Source organism: Crassostrea angulata, chromosome 6 (genome assembly GCF_025612915.1).
Source record: "Crassostrea angulata isolate pt1a10 chromosome 6, ASM2561291v2, whole genome shotgun sequence".
NCBI classification, from domain to species: Eukaryota; Metazoa; Mollusca; class Bivalvia; order Ostreida; family Ostreidae; genus Magallana; species Magallana angulata.
This window is the reverse complement of record NC_069116.1, coordinates 41772474-41793076: the sequence shown is the minus strand read 5'-3', so window position 1 is coordinate 41793076 and position 20603 is coordinate 41772474. Positions and strand designations below refer to the sequence as shown.

At 34.0% G+C, this 20603-nt stretch overlaps 1 protein-coding gene across 1 annotated transcript in view; it reads left to right on the top strand.

Moving 5' to 3' along the window:
* LOC128186864 (protein draper-like) overlaps nucleotides 1-20603 on the top strand; it is a 36523-nt gene that overhangs the window by 724 nt on the left and 15196 nt on the right. Inside the window, exon 2 of the mRNA XM_052856801.1 lies at nucleotides 6506-6557. Coding sequence (XP_052712761.1) covers nucleotides 6506-6557 — 52 coding nt within the window. The remainder of the gene's footprint in view (nucleotides 1-6505; nucleotides 6558-20603) is intronic.

Below are 20603 nucleotides of genomic sequence, written 5' to 3'. Positions count from 1 at the left end.
AAGTGAATGTACGTATCCATAGCTTTTGTAAACATTTGAACGAAATAACTGCCGCGACGCGAAGGACAATCGTAGATGATTAACAAGTTTGCCACAATGGACGATGAAATCGCAAAAGAAAACTGTATTTAAGTTCATATAAATGTAAATTATTAGCATTTTACAAATGGTTTCTGGACAGCTGTACGCTGTATAAAAATCACATAATAGTTTTTCTCTCTCTCTTTTATTAATGTAAATATACGGCGTGATGAGGACATATATCAAGAATAGGATTTTTTTAATATTTAAACAATTTGAAGAAATGTTTTGATGTTTAATTAGTCTCTAAAAAGAATATTTTAAGTAATATGTAAAGGAAAGATATAAAACAGTTGACGCATTAATCAAATGCACACCAGGTAAAATATCTACGTTTCAATGATATCAAGTTATCGAGCAAATGTGCAAGATATGGTTAGTCAATGACAAATTAAATATAAGGAAGTTTCTAACTTCCTTTTTTTAATTTACCTAGTCGTTTATGTAAACGCTATATTAATAAAACATGAAATGTAATATATCTTCAAACTGTCAATGAACCAAGCGACTCTAGAGTTTTTTGTCTTCCCCCTGTCTTTCTGTCAAGCTGCACAAAGGTATAATACCAATCGAAACTGTTGATCGTTTATCATTCAGTATGTTACACATCTTTTACATCTCGAAGCTTGCAGCTATATTGTACATAGCATACCGTGCAAGAAACGAACCGCATAGTTAAGCATGGCAAATTATAGCAAAGTAGGTCACTACTTGTATTATAAAAAGTGTGTATTGATGACGTAGAACAGCTACATGTATCTAATGCGTCATAAGTGATTTGTCTTTGAGTTTTAGTGATTGTGACACAATTTTGAGAACTCTATGTTTGTAACAATAACTTTTTTCTAGGTGCGGTAAATATCTGCGCAAACAAAATAGGTCCGTTATCCTAAATCTCAAATGTATGATTGTTTGATGCTTGGTTTAAATTCTTCTATCCGTGGGGAATTTATGTTTTAATAAAATTCAGTAAAATTTGTTCAAAGGTTAAGCTAGGTGAAGATCTTTGATTTTTCAAACAAGTGTACGAAAGCCGAGAAGGATCATTCGAGATTCGAGAATCAAAATACGAGATTCGACATACGAGATTCAAGATTCGAAATTCGAGATTCAATATCTAAATTAACCAATCAAATCATGGATCTGAAACCCCTATCCTAGCAACATCAAACTGTTCTAAATAAAGATCATTCGTACATGCTCTTTCCTACAAATAAATATCTTAATTGCTCTTATATAGTGGCTTTAAAATGGTTAAATTAACATTGATAAATTAACCCCACACAGTATAAACAATTAAATTAATGATAACACTGTAGACTTTGCGAACCTAAGTGATTTTTTTTGTCCTGTATGTATCCCCCCCCCCCAACCAATTTAACCCGTTGTGTATTCGCCCCAACTGTGTAAAAATCGGCTCGTGAAGAAAGAGTTTTGTAGTGTCAAATTCAATTTTGATTTAGAATTTGAAATTGATTTGATTTGATACTAGCATATATAGACAATAATTAAGCCTCTTAAAGAAAAGAGAGGAGGTAGCCAGGGTAGGGCAGACCAACTAGCAAGCTTTAATTTTAACGGTGTTAGTGCACCTGTGATTTACATCGACTCCCCCCTCTCTCTCTCTCTCTCTCTCTCTCTCTCTCTCTCTCTCTCTCTCTCATCACCTAGCATTTCCTTTTCCGTGAGGGGGTATGGGGTATTTGTGATGTCTTGAATTAGCTAGCGAAAATGATAAAAAAAAACCATGAAATTTTCTTTAAATTGTGTGCGGACGTTGTACTCAATAAACTGTTTTCAGTATATAAATTTCAGGGGGGTGGGGAAGGGGGGCTATAGTCCTAATTTAATTGTCAGTTATTCTGTCCCTACTTCGTTTTCTCTTCGTTTTCCAGGCTTTTTTTTTTATTTGGCTCGGCAAATTAATTTCAAACTTTCTGTGTAGCTCCATAACGATGCACTATAGATAAATTATGAGTAGTTTTACTTTGATAAACAGGTATATATCCGTACTTGATTATAAATTTGACTCTTATAATCGGATTTAATGTTCCAATAAACTGATAAATATAGGGTAGGAAAGAGTAGACGGGACTTTTTTGCGCATATCCTACTGTACCATTCATTCAACACAGGTATTAGCACTCATCGAGTTCGGCTTGCTTTCCTTTTTTATCCACTGGTTTTAAAGCTATTAATTTTTGAAAATATTTCGAATTTATGGCCTGATTATATATAAATTAGAGCTGCGCTGGTGCATCTATTTACCCAAATGGACCAAAATATAACCAAATGAATCTAACAATTTTGACAAAATTAGTTTTAAACAACTCATTTTTCAATTCTAATCGGGTATGTCCTTTAGAAAAATCATGAAGCACACACATGTTTAGCAAATAAATCGACAATTGTTTCATTTTTTTATGGGGAGGGGGGTGGTGCCGGTAAAGGACATGTATTGCTTGTGGCAGTTGGGCTATACTCTCATTTGTTATAATAGGTAATACTACATATTGATTTAAAATGAAAGTTTCCAATTACACTGTACAAAGCTTCTATCATGCATTTTGACCCGTGCGATAATTTAAAACAATTTTCAAAGCATTTAATGTAATCCAACCGATCATTTTTGGAATTTATTTTTCTGGATCCCCGCCTGATACGTCCGCCTCCTTGTATATTAGAATTACATGTTCGTTGACCATATGTACTCATTAACTTAATCGGCTATGTTATGTGACGATAACATTTGTTATCACTGTATTTGCAGGATAGGTAACAAATAACAGCCTATTTGTTGGTTTTTGCACTGATTATTTGAGATAATTTGCCGCCATCTTTTATGCATTCCCCACACCACTCACAGTTTCATTATTTGGTGTTCTGTGTGTTGGGCGACAAATTGGTAAAACACCACTCGCCCCTTGTAGCTTCACCCTGATTACATTTTATCTGGCTGAGTGTAATGTAGTAGTATATTAAGTACACACGTCTTTGCAGTGCTTATTTACATCTTTAGAGAGTTACTTACATACAAAGTAAACATTTGTATGATTTATATGTAATTATTGTCAATTTTGGTGCAGGGGGAGGGGGGGGGGGGGGTAGGAAACTACAGAGAAACTTAAATTGGCTGTGATACATATGACTGTCTATACCTTCTATTCTTTCTTGTTGATATATCAATGAATGAATTATAACAAAATACAACAATTGATTTTGAAAAATTCATGCACAATCAAATTCTTAAAAAAGTTTTACTGCTCTCTGCACAAGAAATCGGCAATGTGAACAAACTGGCACCCTATCAGCCCTACTTTTAATTGTAGAGAGTATGTATCCTTTTATATTGAAAACAATGCCAAAAGTAAGACTAAAAATAAGTTGTTTACTGAAGAAAGGAAAAATAAATTGTATAAATTAATAATTCCGTATGATGTGATAATATCTCAATGATTAGTTTATAATCATAGTACTAGTGTATGCCTGTATACATACATAAAAACGATAAGTAATGCTTATATTTATTGGTGAAACCGGACTGATTATTTATATCTAGATTATTTAAATACTAATCTTCATGCGCCGATCTAGAAAGGAGGGGGTCAGGGGGACTGGACCCCCTCCTTGGGAAAATTGGAGCTTATTAAATTTACATAGTAAAATTATATAAAATTGGCCTAGGACCCCCCTACATAAAAACTTAGCTCCGCTTATGAAGTTCTCTACCATAACCACATTTTTACACAAAAGGGGTGAATAAACCCGGGGTTTAAACTATCATTGGTGGAAATGCACCAGGGCAAACAAAATCACTTAGATCCGAGAAGCACACTGCATTATTACTAAGCTACTTAATATTCTGTGTAAAAATAAATACAAATAATTATTTAGTTAGCTAGGGAGAGTGAACATAGCATTTATTTCAATTTGTATATAAGAGCATGTACGAATGATCTTTATTAGAACAGTCTGATGTCGCTAGGTTACATATTTTCAGATCCTTGATTTGATTGGTTAATTTAGATATTGAGTCTCGAATTTCGAATCTTGAATCTCGTATTTCAAATCTCGTATATTGAATCTCGAATCTCGAATGATCCTTCTCGGCTTTCGTACAAGTGTTTTTTTTTATTCATTTGGACCACAACTACACATGTTCAAAAGGAAATATTCAAGGGTTTTCGATGCATTGTGAATCACCCTTCCAACTGCAGACCCTTCTAGTACTGACCAGTCACGTGATTGACTATAACGCTATGCATAGGTCATTAAATTGTTTGCTAACAAAAAGAATCAAGCATTTAGTGCTTTCAGTACTTATATTTTTTTTAACTTGTTATACTGAATATTCCTGGCGTTTTAGAAAATTTAAGAAATCGACTTTTCGCAGAGAAAGAAAATTGATTCTTTTTTTTTCTTTTTTTTTTTACATTAGGCACCCTTTTCATACCAAAATTGTTTATAAAATCTTAATTATCTGGGTTTTTTTGTAAATCATTATAAAACAAATACACTGGCTTAGCTGGTTATTCTTAATATTTTTCTAAGAAGTTGCGCCTTGTACTCTTGTCCTTTTTTCCGTATTTAATTTTCGTATATAAATCGGCTTCGCCGATCACATTTGTGTTTTACATGAGGCATTTTACTATTTGCATACGCATTGCGCTTTGCAATACTTTGTTTATTATACAGTGACAGCTGCTCGTAAAATTTTATGAATATTATGTAAATTACTTAAAGAAAAATTACTTTGATGCAGTTGCCTTGAGGTTAAAGCATTAATAAAGTTCCTCAAATCACTTTCTTCTTTACATGCGTAAGAATTTAAAGGTAAGGTTTGCGGATGCATATTTTAGCTAGAGAACAAAAGTTATATAACTTGTTGTTTACTACACTTAAGTTTTTTGCTTATAAAAAATGAATACATTTGTTAGACCCGTTTTGTATGTACAAAAGGTCAAAGTGCATGATTCCACACTGTCATTTTGATGAAATGCAAATAATTTCGTGAAAACATATAAATTTTATATGTGAAAATTGTGGGGGTTATATAAGTTTAAAATGTTTGAAAATAATGTAACTATTTATATCATGATTCGTTTCAATTAAATTCTAATGAAATATTTAAAAGTAGAATATAATGCTACAAGGTTGAAAACAGTTTGGAATTCTACGATTTTAACAAAAACATCTAAATTGAAACCTTTCCAATTCCACCGATTTCAGGAAAATCTTATCTTAAGATTAGTGTAATTCGGTGTTTCTTAAACACTATTTAAAACTATATGCTGCTGGCTTTGTTTTTGTGGTATTTAATATATAAATAAAATGCTTGTGATCTGTTACTTAATCGCTGCAAAAACTCACGAATTAAAAAAAATGAAATCAGTTATTACGTCTTCTAAATCTTTGCGTCATATCTGAATAAAGGTGTTACGTCATATGAAATAAAAAATCTGTGAGTTAACTACAATATTTTTGGTAATCGGAAGTACACTTCGCGTACTAAAAGTAGAATTCATACATTCCTTGCTATTTCGAAAATAAACAACACGGCACGATATATCCTATTTATGAAGTTTATTGCATGTAATGCTTTGCACTAACTTAATAAAACTGACCACTGATAGCAAATGGCCATCATTCCTTTTTTCATAGGTTATTCGTCGTTTATTATTATTACTACGGTCAAAAGTCTGTTCTTATTTTTTTACCATAAACATTCTCATCATCCCTCTTCCTTGTCGATTTTATACTCGTCCCTTATGTTTTCTTTTCACGCTTATATAATCATATATTTGACGTTGATACAAATTCTTTTCCCTCTCGACCCATACCGACTAACAAAACAAAAATATTGTGTATATGTCTACATATTATTATTATTGTATTACAACACAAAGTTAAAATAAGGTATGGAATGGTTTGTGTATATCTATAGCCTACAACCCTACTTTAGCGAGCATACGAGAAAATGTAACGCGATTTGCACCTTAGGCGCAAATAATAATGTCTTCAATTTTGATAGTGTCATCCCTTTAATTAACCGACTGCCGGATCTGGTAAAAACTGCCGTATTTAATGCATATGTATATGATATAAACAAACGTGATTCTTTTGAATAAAACCCTTTTTAATATAAACCATCAACCATTAACAAACAAACAACACTGTTGTGTATATGAAAAAAAAATATCCCCAAAATTAGTCACCACTACGCAACTACGCAAACATTTTTGATTCATATTAGAATTTTGGTGTTTTTTAAAAATGTTTTTTTAGGTTTGTCTTTTTTTTTTGGGGGGGGGGGTGTTAAAATGTTTTTGATAAACCATTATAACAAACGAGGGTGATTTGTATGTTATTTATGAAACAACAAGTTTATGTATTTTGTTAGTGTGAATTTGTTTTGAATTTATAGATTTCCTTGTCAACATACTTACAAGATCAACTGAAGCTGAATTTATAACAAGGTGAGTATTATGCATTTTTGCCATCATATATTTTTTTTTCAGAGAACCTTCTACACAGCAAAATGTGCAATATATGTTTTTCATATGTTAAACATATGTTTAACATACGTTTCTTCACATATGTTAAACGTATAAAAAACATTCCGTATGTTTCACATTCGTGTTTAAACACATGTTTTACATATGTTTTACGTATGTTTAACATATGTTTTTTATTTCCATATATTTAACATGTGTGGCTAACCATATATTTCATATGTTAAAATCTACCCATTTATATGTACTTAGGAATAAACTAAAATTCTTTACATTAAATTACCGGTACTTAGTAAGATTTTACAAAAATCAAACAAAGAACTACAATAACACACATGTTCAGATTACATTCAATTTAATTTCAAGCAGCTCCATAACAAAATCTAGTCTTCTAAATCGTCTTCAAAATTTCCAGTTTCTGAAAAAGGAGATAATTGTATTTGTAAATTCAAAAACATCATTATAATCTACATTTGCAATAAATCTACTTAAATAAACAATCATAGCTGTTCATTGATATGGTGATACAATAATCATAACAAGCATATTGGATTGTTTGAAATTTTATACATGAGAGAGAGAGAGAGAGAGAGAGAGAGAGAGAGAGAGAGAGAGAAACAGACCGTCAGACAGACTGAGAGTTGGTGGCTATATAGAAAAGTCAGAAAAGTAAAACAATTATATACATATATAAACCGTTTACCTCTGATGAGTATATTTAGCCTCGCTGCCAGATTTCTGCCCAACTCCAACTTCTTACTTTTCAATGTTTTTTCTTAAAGAGGCATGTTTGGACTTCTTTCTAAAATGTTAATTCAAAATTAGACACAATCATAAGATTTTTTAAAAATCAACATGATACAAAAATATGTCTTATAATTGAAAAAAAAAATTATGCATAAAAATGTTATATCAATTAATAAGCTTGAATCAGTTGTGTTAAGTGAAATTTTAAACGCTTACAAATAGTCTATATAATAAAATTCTTGACATTAAACTATACAGTCAGAACCTTAATTTATTTACCATTATTTTTCACAATTGTTGCAACCAGAGTGCAGCTTACTCTGCTATCTTTGAACTCAAGTCTTGATCCTAAATTGTTCTTCACAATGTCTTCAGACTTCCTCCAGACAAATCTTATATTACATCCATTTGCTACAAAATATTCCCCATTTCAAGAACGTGAGTTATTTCCCTTGCAAAATCGGAACTCTTCTTTGTTAGCGTAGCTTCCGCTGACAACAACGCATGTTGTTATGGACGCATCCGCGAAATTAACGCTATTTAATGACTGGACAATCGCCAAACTAAGAGAATTTTTGAGAGAGAATAATCAAATTATATCAGGTAGCAAAAAGGAACTTGTCAAAAGAGCTCGCGGTGTTATTATTCTTAAACTAACGGCTGTCCAAGTTGTGGTGTATTTCGGATTTATAATAACTACATTATGGGGTTCACTGTTATATTGTGCTGCGTATTGATATAATAAAAAAGTAGTTCTACAATGGCGATCACACGTGTTGGCTGAGTTTTGAGGATAACACAACATTATTGGCGACGAGGACGGTGAAAGACACACACTGACACAGAATGGGTGAGGAAGGAGATGGAAACGCACAACAATTCATACAGATGAGATCGTCATCATAGGTAAGATTGAATCATTCGACGAATCAATCGAAACATGGGATGTTTACACTGAACGTGTTGACCTCTACTTCAAGGCTAACGGGGTATCAGCAGATTTGTTAGTACCTTCATTCTTAGCAGTAACAGGAGCTAAAACGTACGGACTATTAAAGAACATTGTTGCACCAACTAAACCTGCAGATCTTACATACGAACAAATTCTGCAACATTTGAACAGACATCTCTGCCCAAAACCGTCCGTTATCGCGGAACGATTTCGGTTTCACAAGCGTGAACAAAGATCTAATGAGACTGTTCTTATATATGTAGCTGAACTCAGAAAACTGTCCATTTTCTGTAACTTCGGAGAGACTTTGAATGATACTATAAGAGACAGATTTGTTTGTGTGATAAAAAATGAATCGGTACAGAAGAAACTGCTGGCTGAATCAGCACTTACCCTGGATGGAGCAATAAAAATCGCGCATGCGATGGAAACAGCAGGACGGGATGCCACAGAACTACGCAAACAGCGGAACACCAGTGCCACAGTACACAAAGTTGGAAGTCAGAAATCGAAACCTAAACCACAGATGCATCATCACCTGCATCACAGCAACATATGGACAGTCATAGACCATGTTGGAGGTGTGGATATGATCACAGTGTGAAATCTTGTAAACACTTGCACTATTTGGCACTATTGTTCAAATGAAGGCCATATTGAAAGAGCATGTTTCAAGAAGAAGAAGGATTTAGACAAGAAACCAAGAAAAAGGGTGAACTACTTAGATGATGATGGTGACAACGATGAACATCAATTTGAACCTATACTACATGTGCATTCTGTGAACAATGTGAAGAAAGTGTATCCGATTACTTCAGCTAATGATCAAAGGACAACAAATTGACATGGAACTTGATACTGGAATATCTGTTTCCATCATACCAGAGACGTTCTATAGGGAAAATCTTAGTGATGTTCCACTTCAGAAGACCAGAATCAAGCTAAATACTTTTTCGGATGAGAGCATTAATCCCTTTGGCATGGTACATGTACCGGTGACGTTGAATAAACAACAGAAAAACATGGACTTGATGGTTGTTGCTCAGAAAGGACCAGCACTATTTGGGCGTGATGGACTTTTACAATTTCAAGTGAACTGGCATAAAATCAAAGTACTGAAGCTGCAACAATCTACACAGAAAACAGACGCGGTATTGAAGGAGATTCTCGACAAACATAAAGCTGTATTTGGATCAGAGATCGGAAAATTGAAAGGAATCACAGCTACATTGTACCTGGGCGACAATGCCCAACCAAAATTCTGTAAAGCCAGACTCGTGCCCTATTCACTGAAGCCAAAGGTTGAGGAAGAACTTCAGCGTCTGGAAAAAGAAGGCATTATTAAGCCTGTTACTCACAGTAAATGGGCTTCACCAGTTGTGCCAGTAGTAAAGAAGAATGGACAAGTACGTCTTTGTGGGGACTACCAAGTAACCATAAACCCAGTCATGAAAGTCGACCAGTATCCATTACCTCGAATCCAAGACATATTCGCCTCACTCGCGGGAGGAAAGAAATTTTCAAAGATAGACTTGACTCAAGCTTACAACCAGATGGAAGTTGATGAGGCGACAAGAGAATTGATGACAATAAACACACAGAAGAGCTTGTACCAGTATACACGCTTGCAGTTCGGAGTAGCGGCAGCGCCTGCAATATGGCAACGTGCAATAGAACAAGTGTTACAAGGGGTACTGTTTACATCTTGTGTTTTAGATGACATGATCATTAGTGGGAAAACAGATGAAGAACACCTTGCAAATCTTGAAGCGGTTTTAGAGCGCCTAGAGAAGTTTGGTCTACGAGCAAACCTTTACAAATGCGACTTCTTTCAGGAACAAGTGTCCTACTGCGGTCACATGATCTCCGAAGAAGGATTAAAGAAGTCACCAGACAAAGTCAATGCAGTACTTAAAGCACCTAGACCAGAGAACCTACAGCAACTACGGTCATTCTTGGGATTAGTCAATTACTACCGTTCCTGTTTACCAAACCTGTCAACAGTCCTAGGTCCACTGCATGAACTTCTGCAAGGAGAGAAAACATGGAAATGGACATAACAGTGTGAAGAAGCCTTCGCTGAAGTTAAGGAGTTGATGACGTCAGAGCAAGTTCTTTTTCATTATGACCCACACAAGCCTGTCAAGCTAGCCTGTGACGCTTCTCCATATGGGCTTGGTAGTGTACTTTCACATGTCATGGATGATGGTACAGAAAGACCGATAGCATTCGCTTCAAGATCACTTACAAAGGCTGAAAAGGCATATTCTCAAATCGACAAGGAAGCCTTAGCTTTATATTGGGGAGTAGTCAAATTTCACACTTACCTTTATGGCCGTCGATTCACATTAGTAACCGACCACAAACCTATGGTTAGCATCCTGAATCCGAGTGCTGGAATACCTGCCATGACAGCTGCAAGATTACAGAGGTATGCAATGTATATGGCTGGACATACTTACAACATTGAATACCGAAACACCAAATCTCATTGTAATGCAGATGGCCTGAGTAGACTACCTCTCTCCATAACCACAGATTATGAAGACACAGCAACAGTATTTTACAATACTCAGATGGAGAACCTACCAGTTACCAGTGCACAAGTTAAACTGGGAACTCAACGAGATACGATCTTATCACATATGTTGGACAGTGTTCGAACAGGACACAATGCTTTACCTACAGACGATGAGAGATTTCGTCCATACAGTTACAGATTTAAGGAACTGACTGGTCACCAGAATTGCTTGATGTGGGGAAATCGTGTTGTTGTGCCCGAGAAACTTAGAAACCTTGTTTTTCAAGAGTTTCACGAGGGGCATATTGGGATTGTGAAAATGAAGTCTATTGCAAGATCATTTGTATGGTGGCCTAAGATGGATCAAGATATTGAAAAGTTTTGTTTTACCTGTAGTGGTTGCCAGAGACGTTGCAACATGCCAAAATCTGCACCTGTACATCCTTGGGACTGGTCAAAGGAACCCTGGGACCGCTTACATATAGACTTAGCTGGGTCCTTTATAAACTCAATGTTTCTACTCATCATAGATGCACATTCAAAATGGGTAGAAATTTTCCCAATGAACAGTACTACTACAACAAATACCATTGAGAAATTGCGTATTTTATTTTCTCAACTTGGACTTCCTAAGGTGATTGTGTCTGATAATGGGCCTCAGTTTGTTTCAGAAGAATTCCATTTATTCCTCACACAAAACGGAATCAAACACATTACATCAGCGCCCTATCATCCCCGGACCAATGGACAAGCTGAGCGACTCGTTCAAGTTTTCAAACAGGCAATGAAGAGTGCTAAGGAATCTTGTGGTTCTATTCAACAAAATTGAATTTTTTTTTAGATATCGCACAACACTCTCTTACAAATGAAACACCTGCTAAGCTACTTTATGGACGCAATTTACGAACCAGACTGGACTTGATCAAACCGAGCCTACACAATACAGTGTCATCTGGACAAGAGAAGATGAAACTTTCCATTCAGTCCATTGTAAGGGAGTTTACAGAAGGACATAGAGTCAAGACGAGAGATTATAGGAGCGCGGAACGCAGGTGGATTCCCGCAGAAATACAGTCTCGTACTGGGCCACTGTCATACACAGTTGACACGGGACTTGGCAGCACCACATGGCGACGTCATGCTGACCAGCTTCGCAGTCGAATCAGCGATACCAACGTGGAACCAGTTATAGATATACCAGAAGTCGTCGTTCCCACAGCAACTCATACCACAGGAGGAAATGATGCGATTTCTCCAACTGTATTGAAATCTCCGGTAGTGTCAGAAAAACCTTCCAAACCTTCCACAAGTGTGCCAACTCCAATGGCTCGACGCTATCCTCAAAGAGAGAGACAGGCTCCAAAGAAGCTTAATCTGTGAATATTATTTCTGATTACACTGTGTTTGAGAGCATAATAATCTCCGTGTAGTCAGTTAGAACCAGAGGTTCTTTCCTGTAATGATGTTTATGTTATACTATTGTATGCATTAATATTCTAGTCATTTATTGTAGTATGATTTTGTTAGCTAAATAGCTTGTTACATAAAATATTCAAAGGCCATGAACAGTAATATCAGTAACATTGAAAAAACACTGAAATGGTTAAAATGTGATGTAATTTTATAAGGGATGTCAAATGGGTCAATTTTTAGTACTCGGTTACTCGGACGTTTTTCCGATCGAGTACCCGGGTACTCGGTAAAGGTGTAAATAAATATGAACAAGTACATTGATAACTGTAAAACCTTGGTCACTTTTGTAGAAATAAAACCACATGATCTAATGAGAGGTTTCCCCGTAAGTGTGTTTGTATCTGTCTCTTTTCCCGAGAATTTAGGGCTTCTTTGAGAATTGACAAAATTCGATCAACACGGTTGTTTTTCTGGAGTTTCTGGCCTGTCAAATTCCTCCTTATGTTTAAGACGAATTTTTGTCGTTCCCCCCGTATAGGATAAGTTTACTTCGCACAGCTGACATTTTACGTTTTTGAATCTTCAGTTCTTTTAAAATATTTCCAGACCTTTGAAGTCGGTGGCGGCATTGTAGGTCTGTTCAATTTCTCTACTTTGTGCTACCTAATTTATATAATAGACTATATAAACGATGTTCAGTGAAAACAAATCATTAAAGTAAGCCAAAAATAAAGGTAGAAGACAGCCAAAGGTGAGGAAAGCTAGGTAACAGGTGCTTGTTTACGATAATTACTATATAAACACTTCCACAGGCGATAACGGTCATTTAGCATATTTAGAGGCGTAGGAAATCCTAATTACTGTATGTACAAGTGCAATGGACATTTTAAGTTTTAAAACCGAGGTTTTAATGCATTATTAAATAAACTTAGAAATATTAAAAAATATACACCCGAGTAACCGAGTACCGATTTTAGTATTCGATACTCGGACGTTCGATCGAGTACCCGGTTAACCGGGTACTCGTTGACATCTTTAAATTTTATTGATCATTATTGATATGGACGATATAAATGAAAGGGAGGAATGTGGTGTATTTCGGATTTATAATAACTACAGTATGGGTTCACTGTTATATTGTGCTGTGTATTGATAAAATAAAAAAGTAGTTCTATAATGGCAATCACACGTGTTGGCTGAGTTTTGAGGATAACACAACAAGTGCAAAACAATATTATTCAATCTGAGAAAAACTCCAAATCGTCAACTTTTCCAGATGGGGAACCTATACCCGATATCCGCACTTTTTCTAACTGGTCCACAGCTTTTATTAACATTCCCGATTTTTCAGAGAAAGATATTTATAATTATCTTGTTATCAAAATGAACACTAAACGTCAACTTAAATCAAAAGTGTTCCTTGAAGATAAACATGTCCATTCGGTGGAATATAGCCCTATCAATAATGAAAGTTCTCATTGTGCCATACGTTGTAAAGTTATACCATCATTCCCATAAGCTGACATGAGCAAGCGTCCTGACTATGATATGTCAACATTTTTGTCAAAGGTTACATTGAATGTGTTTGCTGCACATTGCACCTGTACAGCAGGGTAGGTTAATTGTAATAGTGTACACTATCGTGCCAAAGGCATGCACGCTTTTTTTTCTCTATACATTTCATGGAAACAAGGCATATTGAAAAGGGTTTTTGTTGTTATTTTTTGTCAGATTTTGAAGAAATGTTTATTGATTAAATAAGATTCAATTTGCACTTTTTGACATACATTGAAATAGCATTTGCATAATATGATATTTTAAACACAACTTGAAGATATTCTTTAAAGGGTCTTCTTTATATCTTTTGCAATATGCGAGCTGAAAATTTTTACTTTGGATTGTGAATATCATATCTCAAGAACTGAAGTTTGAAAAAAAAAATTTAAATAGGATGCCAAAAAACTAGAGAAATTTGGAATTGATAAATCCACGTTTATTCAAAATTGGTCAAGGGGTTATTTTTTTACCAAATCTTTAAAAAATATTGGTTTTCAATTAAATATATAGTGAAAAGAAAAAAAAATTATATACTCTTGGCACCCGTCGAAGTGTAATACATATAATCAATATCTTACCCCCCCCCCCAAAAAAAAATAATTAAAAAAGAGATGGGGAAAAAACTTATTCTATGTGTTTCTATGAAGTACTTGTTTCACTTTAAAAAAGATTTTAAATCATGAAAAGTGTGAAGTTATTTTTAAATAAATAATGAACAGATGTTTTTTCTATTATAATTAAATCACAGTTTTGGTGAGGCGTGCAACCACATTTCTGCATTACTTTATACAATTGCTGACATTGCTGAAAAAAAGAAAAGTGGTCTTCTTTCATGCACGTCAACAAAATGTGTGTGGAACAACCCAAGGAAAAGAAAACTTAGTCCAAAAAAGTGCAGTGAAATAAAATTCAAAAAGCTTTCATTTGGCTGTTCATCAATTCAAGAAAATGAAACCAGCAAATCTGGAACTAACAGCACCATATCATCATCAACATTCAACATAGAAAGATTTAGAAAAACTCTTGTTGAAAAAAATCTAAAGCAGGCTGGCTTACATATTTTGCAAAGAAAAAAGATGCTAATGAGGAAAATATACCATTGCTTCATAATATTTCATTTATGTATCATGATAGTGTAGATATGTGTAATTCACAAGTACAAAGTGATTTGTGCAAATGTTTTGAGTCTCTCTGTGTCAGATGCTGATTGTGCCAAAATTGAAAAACTTACAAAGGGTCAAAACAAAAGTCAGAACTGGTTTGAATGCAGAAAAGGAAGGTTGACAACTTCAAATTTTGGAACAATTTGTAAGTTAAGGCCAGGAACTGACCCCAAAAATCTATTGAAATGCTTGTTGTGTGGTGTTTCCTTTCCCACCAACAAATTTGTCAGGTGGGGAATTGAACAGGAGCCTGCTGCTAGGAGAATTTATTGTAAACTATATCCTTCATATATAGTGAGTCAGTCAGGACTTATTGTTAATCCAAAATACCCTCATCTAGGTTGTAGTCCTGATGGTATTGTCACATTACCAACTGGTGAGAGTGGTCTGCTAGAAATTAAATGTCCAGCATCAGACAGATGGCAAATCCTTTTACCAGCTGAATGTGGACTTGATTCTGAGTTTTGTTGTTCACCTGATGGAAATCAAAATTTAAAACTAAAAACAAACCATAATTATTACTTTCAGGTACAAGGCCAAATGGCAATTTGTAACAAACAATGGTATGATTTTGTAACATGGACACTGAAGCCACCACTCTCTGCAGAAAGAATATATTTTGATAAATCATTCTGGTTGAATTGTTTAAATAGACTGAATGATTTTTATCAGAAAAGCATACTTCCAGAACTATTCACACAGAGGTTGTTAAGGTCACTGAAATAAATTGCAACATGGATCTTGGGTCCGCTTTCTTATATTTATACATTTTGAAGTTAAAATGTTGGGTATCAATTCTATTCCTTTATTGCAGAAGGAATGATCAGGTGATAAACATGTAATGTTAAAAAAACTTCATTTTTTTATTTTGTGAAACTAAATGCCAATTATACAGAATTGAAAAATCAATGCTACACGATACTTTTGATTTTAACCATACAACAATTGCACTCAACCAATTACAACAATTGTACAAAATTTATGAAAGAGAATTGTTTTAATATGTGCAAAATCCTTATCTATAAAGTAAGATATATACAAATACATGTACCTGTCAATGAATTATACCTTAATGACAAACAATTCATTTGCAGAATGATTTTTTATACATACATTAATTATAAATTTTCATTGTGGTCATTTATAACTCTCCTGCTGTTTGTTATACATTAAATGTATAACAATTCAGAAGTATTGTTTACATATATAAATATAATTACAAGATTTTAAATAAGTTTTGCAAATAGTATGAATTCTTAGTACTCAATATGTGTGCATGCACTTCTTTATAATGAGACTAAATTTATGCACATGCAATTAAAGATATGAAAATCTCATCAAATAACTATAGCTATATGAAAGCAGACATTGAACAAGTTCTGAGTATATTTTTTTTCTATCATTAGAGCCTTGTATGCAAGCACACTTTCATTATTCAGCTATGAAGCAATGTCATATTCTGGAACAGTACACAAAGGGGGAAGGGAATTTGTCAAAGCGCAACAAATTTTCAAAATTTTAGAACACTGAGATGACATACTTAAATGCATCACACCTTCAAAAATATGAAAGTTCTTATTCTAAGATGTGCTATTTTATGAGTCAATACGACATCACTTTTTTGCAGAATATCTTCATTTTAATTTTGGGTTTTCACAATTTTAAGCTTCTTTTAAAGAATAAAAATTAAACTTGCATATTTTAACATGTTTCCTTTCATAAAGAGTATGTACATGTAACTATTGACTGTATATTTATCTTTTAGTAATGATTCTATCTCAAAACATGGTAAAAAGAAATAATAAAAAGACATGTATAAATATATAACCACTGTTGAAAAGTTATGCATGTTTTGAAAAATGTAATCGACCAACAATCTAATCAGGAAATAAAAAATGTAATTAACAGACGTTGGATCATTGTTGGGCCGATATCATGTCTCAACTGATATTGATTGTAAATTTACAACATTGACCCAATATGTTGGCCCAAAGTTGTGTTCCCAACTAACATTGACTCTCAAGTTAGTTGTGTCAAGTGTACATTGGCCAAATGTTGGCCCAACGTTACGAGCCCAACTAATATTGACTCTCAAGTTAGTTGTGTCAAGTGAACATTGGCCCAATGTTGGCCCAACGCTATGTTCCCAACTAACATTGACACTCAAGTTAGTTGTGTCAAGTGTACATTGGCCCAATGTTGGCCCAACGTTGTTAAGCCAACGCCAACCTTACAACCTACAGCCAATGTTGGCCCAACAAAGTCATGCTATCTGGGATACCACCTTGAATTACATTATACAAAGGACTATATATGATAAGGGCCTAGTAGATAAATTTTAAGTTTCTCTTTAAATTTATATCAGTTATATTAAGTAATAATCACAAATTATGAAGAACCTGTTTGTTCAATGCTATCCTGGTTATCCTCACTCTCAGGAAGCTGATTGTCCTCCACACCAGGCTCATGACAAAAAGGAACAGCTGGGGCATTTGTGGTTGAGGGTGCCTGGATGGCGAAGTAATGTTCTTGACTAATTCAAATGATTGCTCTATCTCTGACCCCCCCCCCCTTTTTAACACACTAATTAACATACACAAAAACACACAAACCTGCCAATGATAGTTACTGGATCAGAAACATTCAAAAAATAGATAGTCAATGACATAAACTTTTAAACATAATTGAAGAATATTACTAAATGATTGAAGCATAACGACTTCCAACATTATCATTCAAACACTGGACTGAAAATCATTCATTACATTCAATATCTTACAAGATCTGTTAGATCTACCGACCCCAACCCCCCGAATGTGAATCAAACCTGTTTTATCGTTTATATATACTAACCGATGTTCTAAACACCTTGTTTGGAAATATTGACGGCAAAGGATGGGCTGTAGAGGGGCCGCTACCATTCACGAAATGTGAAGAACAAACGTATGAATTCTTGGAGTAGGTGAAGTCCTTACGTATTAACCTAGCTCGCTGCAACCATATTCTCCGTTTATCTGCATCGCTTGGAAATCTATGAAGACTGACGACTTGTCCCTCTACGGTTTCCCCCCTATAATTACTACATATGCAGCAATACTTCCTTGAACGGTATCCCGAAACAGAGCTCTTCGTTTGTACATCCATAATGACAGTTGTCAAAAACGCCCGCAGAAGTAGACGTTTATTTTAGCGCATGCGCAGTTTTACAATAGGAGAGTTCCAATTAGGGGAAATAACTCACGTTCTTGAAATGGGGAATATTAAACAAAATAGTTGAATACATACATGTGTACATCAAAATGAGTTACATATTTCAATAAATTTGTGTTATCAAAGCATACATGTATTATAATACAGTTAAAAATGACATATTTTATGCATACATATAAATTATTATGAATATAAAAATTATGTTTAAAAATATATGTTTGAATTGAAATTCCATGATATATGTACTTACATTTTATAAATTTAGAGAGACATCTGTAACTGTGTTATAGTTGATATCCTACATCCGTCCATTTGATGCATTCCTATAAACTTTTTAAAAAAAATGATTCAATTAGCATTTAATAAGACAATAACTTAATTCAGACGACTTTTTTTGTTCCCTCAGCTGCAAGTGCAAGTCAAGACCTACTTGTTGCTTTGCAACAGGCTTTGTTCTAGTTCTTTTGCTACTTTCACTTTTCAACTTTTTATATTTAAATACATGTATATCTTTAGATCAACAAATATTTTTTGCTCCCCATACGAATTGATAAGCCTAATTCAACTGAAACCTGTTAGCTGCTGAGTGGAGATTTTTCGGGAAAATTATGTTCAGTATTGAGCACGTTGGAAGACCTATAAATAACTGGGTAACCGGCCGTTCGTTTTCTGAAATATTCTATAAATGTGTGATTCAACTACTGTATTTAACTCACTGGTATTTCATTTACTGTAGCTAACGTTATACTTTTAAGGTATCTCACTCCTCATGTTTTGATTTCATTGCGCAGATGATCATTATATTTGAAATGAATATGATTTTATTTATTTAATCATCACAGATATATTATTATTTCATAATTACACAACATTCATAAAGAAAATCCATTTGAATTTAAGAAACAAACAAGTTTTTTGGGGAACTATTTTTTCGTGCGGAAGGTTTTTTAGACGAAAATGACAGAAACAAGCAATTTTATGAATTTTCAACATACTTTTATTTTTTATTATACTTTATTCATTATTCACATTTTTAACATTTGATAGGTTTGTAACATATTTTATAGGTTCTGTGTGACATGTACAAAATCAAATCTTGAGAATGTGATAGCCGTTTAGCATAAAATCATGCAAATATATAGAACATGTCTGAATTTTTTTAAGCCAAATTTTGCGAGAATTTTACCTTTGAAGCCCTATATCTAAAATTTGACATCACTGACCCCCATGTTATATTATGTCAAAATGATACTGAATAAATATCTAGGCAAACTGGATTAATCTTATAAAATTCTTGATATTCAAAAAGTTTTTATTTCAAATCAAATTGTAACTATTATAGAAATTGTCTATTTTAAGTGCAAAAAGGTCACAAAGAAATTTATGCAGCTTCGTACAAATTTTTTGCGTAATCCCTCTATTCAGTATGACCATTGATATTTGAAGAAATAAGTTTGCTTAATCAAAAATACTGACAACAAATCCTAATCAGGATCAAATTGCATTTTAGGTGCGAAAAGGTCAAATTAAATAGGCCATAACTCAGAGGGATGGATACTGACCCCCCATTATTTTTGTATATTTTAAGTATGTTTTGTCTACAGATTTCAATGATATACTTCTCAAGAAAATCTTGATACAACAACATTGAGGAGTGGGATACCTTAATTCTTTTATCAACATAAAGCAATACTAGTTGCACTCCAGTAGATCTTTTTTAAAACCACAATGATGTCCGTCGATTGTTTATCGTCTTTCAACCCGAATTTTTCCGGTATGTTCACTCTAATACCACCGGCCATTGTATGATATAATTTTAAAATGCAAGTAAATGAAAACACTTACCTTTAGCTAATTCGCCCTGCAGCTTGATCTTCTGCTTCCATGACGTAAAAATGTGACGTATATTTGTGAACGACAAAATTTAAGCCAATTCCGGATTAAATCCGGATTTGTTATGAAATCAATATATAAAGAGAAAACAATGGCTTCAGTTAATTTATTAAGTCATTTATACATCCATTCATTACTACATGTAAAGTTTAAGCCATTTAGAAACATGTATAACATGCGCGGATCTAAAGGGAGGGGAGGGGGAAGGTCTTGGCCCACCCCCTGAAAAATAAAAATTTATTAAATTTACATAGTAACATTATCACAAAAATCCCCCCCCCCCATCCCTTGAAAAATTTTCTGGATCCGCGCATGTATAATGGCAAGGTTTTTTCACACATGTGTTAAAATAACGTATGAAATAGAAAAAACACATATGAAAAACACATGTGTAACGTATGGAAAAAGTAACATATGTTACACATGTGTGTATGTATACATGCATTTATACACACATGTTTACGATAAGTTTTTGAACTCATGTTTAACATATGTTGAAAAATCACACATGATTTACATATGATACACATGAGTTCAAATACTTATGGTATTTT